The following is an 8,489-nucleotide window of genomic DNA, read 5'->3' as shown; positions in this document are numbered from 1 at the left end:
GGTCATGCCTTGAGACATGTGCAAAGCCTTTTAACGTCATGCAGCCAGGACGTGCACTATATTTTTGGGTCATACAGCTGGACCATAGTGGTGATGAATGGCAAATGTGGAGGCTATAGCGTGAGTATGATGATGGGTTTGACTCACTTTGGGGAGATGTTATGAGGCTGCTTATGAAAGATGGACAATGATGAATGGTAGGTTATAAGAGGTGACCCACTAGCTGATGGCGAGTATGGATGGTGGAATGGTTCGCCATTTTGTGAGTGTGGGTGAAACTCACTGAGGAATGATGGATGATGGTGGTGAAGTGAATGAACTCACTAAGGTAGCAATGAAGGTGTTGCGCGCACATGAATGGGTTAGTTAGAGAAAGCGTGCATGAAAATGCACGTAAAGGAGGCGAGTTTAAGGTCATGCCTCTGGGAGCTGGGTGAAGCAGTTGAACATCAAGCGGTCAGGACGTGAACTATGGTTTAAGGTCAGATAACGTGGACTGTGGTTATGCAGTTCAAAGTCATGCAACTAGAACCATGCAGTTTAAGGTCATGCAACTAGACTTCTATTATAGTTTAAGGTCATATAGTTTGAACCCTGCAGTTTTAGAGTCGTTCACCTAGATCATGACAGTGATGTTGAAGGTCATGCAACACGTACCATTGTGTGCGTCGCCATGTAGGTGAAGTTGCATGGGGGATAGGTCTTTGGATAGTGATATGACTCCCTGGGGATAAAAATAGTTAAGGTTATATGCTAGCAGAGAGATTTAGATGAAGATCTTGGCCCTAGGAGAAGTGGCAAGTGAAAGTGGACTTCACTGGGGACTAGGAGGGTAAGTGTGACTCCCCGGTGATAATGAGTAATGGTATGAATATAACTCTGATGAGAAAGACAGGCCGGAGTGCAGATGCAACCCCACTGGGGGTTGAAAGGATAAGAATGTCCCTAATTCCCTAGGGATAGTGGGTAGCCATAGGATGTGACTCCTACTAGGGATGTTGGTGTAAAACAGACCCTTTAGGGATTGAAGGGGTAAGAGCGACCCCTTTTTTGTTTTTTCCATACACCAAACTCCACTAGAGATGTTGATGAACTACACTTAACGAAGAAGTAGTCAATCTAGTTAAAGTTATGTGTATGAACTATTTGTCATGCTGTGCATTACAATTTTAAGGTCTTGTAGATTGGACCATGGCTATGCAGTTTAAAGTCATGCAATTAGGACCATGCAGTTTAAGGTCATGCAACTAGACCTTCGCTACAGTTTAAGGTCAAGTAGTTTGGACCATGGCGCTAAGCCTTTTAATGTTATGCAGGTAGAACGTGCACTATGGTTTAAGGTTATACAGCTAGACCATGGTCATGCAGTTTGGAGTCGTGCAACGAGAACCATGCACTTCGGCTTAAGGTCATATAGTTTATACCATGCAGTTTTAGAGTCGTGCATCTGGACCATGCCTGTAAAGTTTAAGGTCATGTAGCACGGACTAAGGCTATACATTTTAGTGTCATGCAGCACTGACCAAGGTGATGCAGTTTAAGGTGATGTAGCATGGACCAAGGCGATGCGGTTTAAGGTCATACACCACAAACCAAGGCTATGCAGTTTAAGGTTATACATTACGCACCAAGGCGATGCAGTTTAAGGTCATGCAACATGGACCAAGGCTACGCAGTTTAAGGTCATGTAGCAAGGACAAAGGCTATGCAGTTTAAGGTCATGCAGTATCGACCAGGGCTATGCAGTTTAAGGTCATGCAGCACGGACCAAGGCGATGCAGTTTAAGGTCATGCAGCACATGCCAAGGCTTGTAGTTCAAGGTCATGCAGCATGGACCAAGCCTATATAGTTTAAGGTCATGCAACACGGACCAAGGCTATGCAATTTAAGGTCATGTAGCACCGACCAAGACTATGTATTTTAAGGTCATGCAGCACGGACCAAGGTTATGCAGTTTAAAGTCATGCATCATAGACCAAGGCTATGCAGTTTAAGGTCATGCAATACGGACCAAGGCTATGCATTTTATGCTCATGCAACATGGATCAAGGCTATGCAGTTCAAGGTCATGCAGCACAGACCAAGGCAATGCAGTTTAAGGTCATGCAGCATGGACCAAGGCTATGCAGTTTAAGGTCATGCAGAACGGACCAACGTGTGGGGAGAATGTAACTCTATGGGGAACAGAGTCATAATTGGGGACTTGACTCTCTGAAGAGTGATGTTGTGGTGCGGGGAATGAATTTCCTGAGGAGGCCGGACGATGGTCCAGATGGGAGTGCCATGGAACGCGCACGACAATAACTCTTGGATGGCGCACGCGTCATTAGACCTTGAGTGAAGCACACGACGTTAACCACTTGGTGAGGCACGCGACGTTAGCTCCTTGATGAAGCACTAGGCGATAGCTCCTTACGCAACACACGACAATAGCCCCTTGGCAAGGCGTGCGGTGATAGCTCCTTGACAAAGCGTGCGTTGATAGCGTTTGACCAGGCATGCGAAGATAGTCCTTGAAGAAGCGTGTAGCAATAGCAGTTGTGTGAAGTGCATGGCATTTTTGGGTATCGAGATTGACCCACCCCGGCCTGGTCTTATTGTCATCAGAAGCTGGGGATTGGAGTGTGGCACTGCTGAGTATAAAAGGGGGAAAAGCCAATTTCACTATTTTACCCAGGGGTAAATTAGTTGAAGAGATTTTTAGAGAGAGAGAGTCGGGCTTCCATCAAGAGTTTCCCGACTAGAGTTTTCTGGCAAAAATCTAAAGTACTCAAGCCTTCAAGAGCTTTCTGGGGAGCTTGAGTAGATTCTGGCCTTCGTAACGTGCTTGCCAATGCTTTTAGAGAGTGTCAAAGCTTTCTGAGCAGGGAAGCGGAAGTTTCATAGTTATTCAACAGGACTTTTTTAGTGAGGAACAACAACCTTTGAAGCTATTTCTAGTGTGCGTAGGAACTTCTTAGTGGACTTCTGACTAAATCGCAAGGGTCACAGTGGTATCCTGCTGAATTTCTAGTTCTCTTTCGATAGCTCCACAGTTGGTGGTAGGTTGCAGAGAGGTTAGAGGGCTCTGATGGTCCTCTAGTTATCAAAAAATAAGAAGGAGCAGTGGTTCTACCAGAAACTCCATGGTTTTTTTGGTGGGTAGAGTTGTGGAGAAAAGATAACCCACAGGGTGGAAGGGAAACTTCCACAGGAACTTCAGTGGTTCTTTTGATATTCCCAACTGGCGATAAGGGGAAAGAACAGGGTCAAAGGGGATTTCCTGGAAGATGGAGGGAGTTTAGAGTGAAACCCAAGGGGTTGCAGGGAGGCGAAAGGGCATGAGAAGGCCGACCGTTGGCATGGAGCGACGATTGGGGAAATTGAAGATGAGTTGGAGTTAATGCCTCCCTGGAATTGGAAACAGTGGGAACTGGGGCACGGCGAGGGCGTGCACGACATTAACTCGCATGCAGTGCTGCCTTCACGCATCTCCAAGCTAAGTACAGTGATAGCCAATCTCGAGAGCATGCCGCTTGCAGTGATGGTCTCATGCGGCATTAGCCTGCCCATGATGATGGTAGCATGCGATGTTGAGCTACGCACGATAGTGGTCACCTGTGACGTTAAGTCACACACAGTGCTGGTAACGTGCAACATTGAGTTACAGGGGATGAAGACCATCGACGACAATGCCTTGCGGGGGCCAAGAGTGATGGCAGATGAGAAGGCCCGGTTATTGTGGTCTGTTGGAAGCCAAGTCCTCCAGAACAAAAGTGAAGTTCATGTTGTTTTGAAGGAAGGGAATCCATCATGAGTCAGCTCCTTGCTAAAGAAGTCTGCTTTGCATGTCACATGGATTGAAGCTGACTTGGAAATGGTTGGCTTCCTCTTTTGGCCTGTAACCATCCTCTTTGAGAACACCCGACAGATGAATTGAAGTTGACTTCCAAGTGGTTTTGCTCCTTCTTCATGATGAGGGCATTTCTTTTTGACTTGTAACCATCCTCTTATCCTCAGATGCAAGAGCTTTGTAACCTCCCTAATAATGGGCTTTTGATTGTAGCCTGTAAACTTTTCTAATGCAATGAAATAAATGAACTTCTTTTGAGCTAGCTTAATGTTCTTCTTTTCCATTTCCTTCTTTTTATTGCATGCGTCGCATTTTAGGGATATTTCAGGGATAATACTTCTTTAAGTATCGCTGCTTGATAAGGGGCATCGCCTCTCCATCCTAGTTTGCTAGTATATAGGCCCCATTTGGTGTGACCTTTTTTACTATTAATGAACCTTCCTACTTAGGTTCAAACTTTCCTTTGCGGCACCCATGCATGACAATCGGTCTCTTGACTGCTGAGATTAGATCTCCACAAGAGAATGAGAGAACCTTGACAGATTTTTTAAAGGCTCTCTTCATTGTTCATGGTTGAGCTCAAGGTTCTGTTGCGCCTCTAATCTCTTTTTGTCAAGGGCATCTAACTCCTGATAACGGAGCTTCACCCACTCATCTTTGGTTAGTTTCTGATGTATAACGACATAGAGTGAAGGTATTTGAACTTCGAGGGGTAAAACCGCCTCACCTCCATAGACCAGGGAATAAGGGGTAAATTTTGTAGCATTGCGAGTGGTGGTGCCACAGCTCCACAGAGCTTCAGGCAGCTTCCCATGCCAATTCTTCCTTGACTTTGAAACTGACTTTCGGAGCACCCCGCATAGGGTTTTGTTGAATGCCTTAGCTAAACCATTGGCTCGAGGGTAGTACATGGTCGAGTATTTACACTCGAAACCTAACTGGTTGACTAGGTGATCAACTTGATGGCTTCTGAACTAAGGGCCATTGTCAGAGATTATTTGGTTCGAAATCCCGAACTTGTATATGATGTGGTGACACAAGAAGTTGGCCACAGTGGTCCCTGGAACTTGCTTGAGGGTGATCGCTTCAGCCCACTAGGAAAAGTAATCTGTCGCTGCTAGAATGAAGGCATGACCCAAATCAGAAGGAGGGTCAATGGGTGTGACGACCCAACCCTTCCAAGTTGGCTAGAGTGCATGGCGGGATAAGGAGGAAGGAAAAATAGAAGAGAGCCCAGCACCGATTGTGTAGAGAGCCCAGAGCTGGCTATGTAGAGGAGAAAGTGTCAATGCCGGCGGGGCTGAAGCACCGGCTAGGTTGTGTGCAGCGCCTGCTGGGTTGTGTGAAGAGGAGAAACTGCCAGCGCTTGTTGGGTTATATGCAATGCTGGCTAGGTTGTGTGTAGGGCCGATTGTAAAGAGGAGAAAATATCAGCGCTGGCAGGGTTGTGTGCAGCACCGGCTGAGTAGCGACCAGCACCGATTGAGTAGAAAGCCCAACTCCGGCTATGTAGATAAGCAGCGCTGATTGTGTCTCTAACATGCATGAGTTGAGTATGTAACTTGTTGAATGCATGCTGTTTGAGTGCCACTTGTCCAGATTTTGGAGTCGTTTGGCACCACTTAGGCAGCCGCCCCACCCACAAAATACTTAAGCCTCCTCTATCTCCAACGCCACTCACTCTCCCCTCATCTCTTCTCTCTCTCTCTAAAGCAAGGATTCGAAGGAGTGGCTATTGGGGGGCAGCCTTTGTTGAGTGGGTGAGAGCTGTGAAAGGAAGATTTGAGAAGGCACCATTGTTGTTTAGGTAAGTGGATCCATCACCATTGTATGGTAGTCGTAAGGATGCATGGGAATTTATGCATGTGAAATAAGCAAGGAAAGTGTATGTGATGTAGAAAATTTGGGGGTTTTGTTCTATAATGAAAGTGGATGCTAACACTGAATGTATGATTCTTAGATTATCTGAGAAATGCCTATTATATATGTAAATTGTGAGTGAATGGTTGTTTTCATGTTCCTCACCATGAATGAAGGCCATGGAATGTGTTCTTGAAATATGTTATATGCCACTGTGAAATTCGAGGAACATATGTGTTCTTGAAAAAGACTTTTGAATCCCCAAATGCAGTTCGATTAACCTCAAATCACCGCCATTGAGAAGATATTCGAGTCTAGTAAAATGTATTTTTTTCCCCTTTGCTGAAATTCTTTACAAAAAGGAAGTTTTATTTCAAAATGAGAAGGTATATCATTATTGACTCTTTTCTTAGATTTTCACTAATGCCATTGTGGTCACGGATTTTAAATAACCAAATGAAGTTTACTTTTGGAGAAGCCATAGCCATTTGAAATATCTATCAATGGGCTAAAACTTGCATGTAGAAACTACTTTAAAATTCTTTTCAGATTGAAAGTTATACTTCATTTTATGAAGGTATGTCACTGTGGGCAGTATTGATAAAATTCAAAACTCTCACCTTGTTTGGCATGAGTCTTTGAACTAATGATGGAATCGAAATTCTTTAAAATTTTCTTTGTTTGAAAGATATATGTTTTGTCTTAAATTTTTATTTTGGAACCATCACAAGTTACCCCATGATTTCAAAGTTATTGTGATATAAAGTAGGATACGTCATTGTCCACTATACACAGCAGGGTGCAGCTAGTTAACCCTCACTTCTTTGAACCTTTAAGAGGACAAATGGGGCCCTTTTGTCCTCAAACCAATCCCATTTGAAGGATATGTGTGTTTAGTAAAAAATTGGTTTTGGAATCATCTTCAAACTCTAAACAATCTAAACGTTACGACCCTTATGGTGAGAGCATGTCCTTTCCCTTGATGGCAGGAAATTGAGTTGTAAGGCTTAACTAGAATAATGTCAACATTATTATGGTACCGTCATTATGATATTGCTTAAATGTGATATTCCACTATCTAATGTGATATTGCTGCTATCATGAGGAACTATTGATATCGTCATATTGTGATATCATGCTACTTATGTGATATATGAATGGATACCTACTGTGTGAATGATGGTATCATGTTGCTTATGTGAGATGTGAATGGATACCTACTGTTTGAATGATGGTATCCTGCTGCTTATGTGATATGTGAATGGATACCTCCTGTGTGAATGATGGTATCATGCTGCTTATATGATATGTGAATGGATACTTACTGTGTGAATGATGATATCATATTGCTTATGTGATATGTTAATGGATACCTACTGTGTGAATGATGGTATCATGCTGCTTGTGTGATATGTTAATGGATACCTACTATGTGAATGATGGTAAGATGCTACTTACGTGATATATAAATGGATACCTATTGTGTGAATGATGGTATCATGCATCTTATGTGATATGTGAATGGATACCTACTGTGTGAATGATGGTATCATGATGCTTATGTGATATGTGAATGGATACCTACTGTGTGAATGATGGTATCATGATACTTATGTGATATGTGAATGGACACCTACTGTGTGAATGATGGTGCTAGCAGCTGCCTATTGGAAAGGGTACCTACTATGCGAATGATGGTGCCGGCAGCTGTGATGCTTATGTGTTATGTGAATGGCCACCTATTGTGAATGATGGTGCTGACCGCTGCTTGTTGGAAAGGGACCTATTGTGTGAATGATGTTGCCGGTAGCTGCGATGTTCCACTGAATCCCAATGGTAGGACATGACTCAAGATGTGAGTAGTTGGGAGGGTCGCACCCCCCAGATCTATGTGGGCCCTACGCATTGGGTCACCTTATTGTAGTGTAACGATCTCTCTCCAGAAGGGCATAAGGAGAGGGTCGTGTCTTGCAAGGCCACTGCCTATCGAAACCCTAAAGCGCAATGGGGATTGTGTGCATGAGTGAGGACATTACGAAGTGGATTTACCTACTTGTCATTGTCCTCCCCTCCTGAGTGAGGGTAGAAGTCCCAAGTTCAGGATTGGCTTAGCTTGACCGATGTAACTTCTACTTCAGGAGTAAATAGATCTGTTTGCGTATCTTATTTAAGCTTTCTGCATGAACTTTTAACTGTACCTGTGATCTGTTTTCCTTACTACTCTAGTTTAAGTAAGGTGATTTTGACTTATGCATTGTATATTGAACTTCTTTTACCATATTTCTATTATAATGATGAGAAGCATATTCGATGTTTTCACTTGATACCTTGTGAATATATATATATATATATATATATGTGTGTGTGTGTGTGTGTGTGTGTGTGTGCATTGCATATTGTCTCACTATTATGCTGGTTGGAAGCAATGGTGTAGATCTGCTTATTGGGTTTTTAAGTCATTCCATCTTAATCCCCTAACTGTGGAGTGAAGGGTGGTGGCATCTGTGCTTAAGGTGGTGGCCGTTTTGGGGTTTTGATGCTCGAAGTTTAGAAGCTTGGAAAGTCGTCTTCCGATTCACAGTATGTTTTGGTGATTTCAGCAACATGAAGTATACTTCATTTTGTGTATTTTAGGCCATTAGTGCCTTGAAGTAATTCTAAAGACTTTTGATATTGAATGAATGAAATGGTTGAACCTTTTGGATTGATATTTGTTTGAGGAAAGGATTTATTCTAGTTTTCTTTCATGGTTTGCTTTCGATTAAGTGTTTTGATGCCTTGAGCCACTCTCACCTG

The 8,489-nt window shown here is 43.3% G+C and overlaps 1 protein-coding gene across 1 annotated transcript; it reads right to left on the bottom strand.

The window, feature by feature from the left end:
- Positions 1–4,393: 4,393 nt before the first annotated feature.
- LOC148781301 (uncharacterized) lies at positions 4,394–4,744 on the bottom strand. The gene has a single exon (XM_088871039.1). It carries the CDS (start codon positions 4,742–4,744, stop codon positions 4,394–4,396), a length of 351 nt encoding a protein of 116 aa, XP_088727165.1.
- Between the last annotated feature and the right edge of the window lie 3,745 nt (positions 4,745–8,489).

This window comes from Amborella trichopoda, chromosome 7 (assembly GCF_054954075.1).
Source record: "Amborella trichopoda isolate Santa Cruz 75 chromosome 7, AtrichopodaSantaCruz75HAP2 v2.0, whole genome shotgun sequence".
NCBI lineage: Eukaryota > Viridiplantae > Streptophyta > Magnoliopsida > Amborellales > Amborellaceae > Amborella > Amborella trichopoda.
Note: the sequence above shows the minus strand (reverse complement) of the source record. Positions and strands in the feature narration are given on the sequence as shown.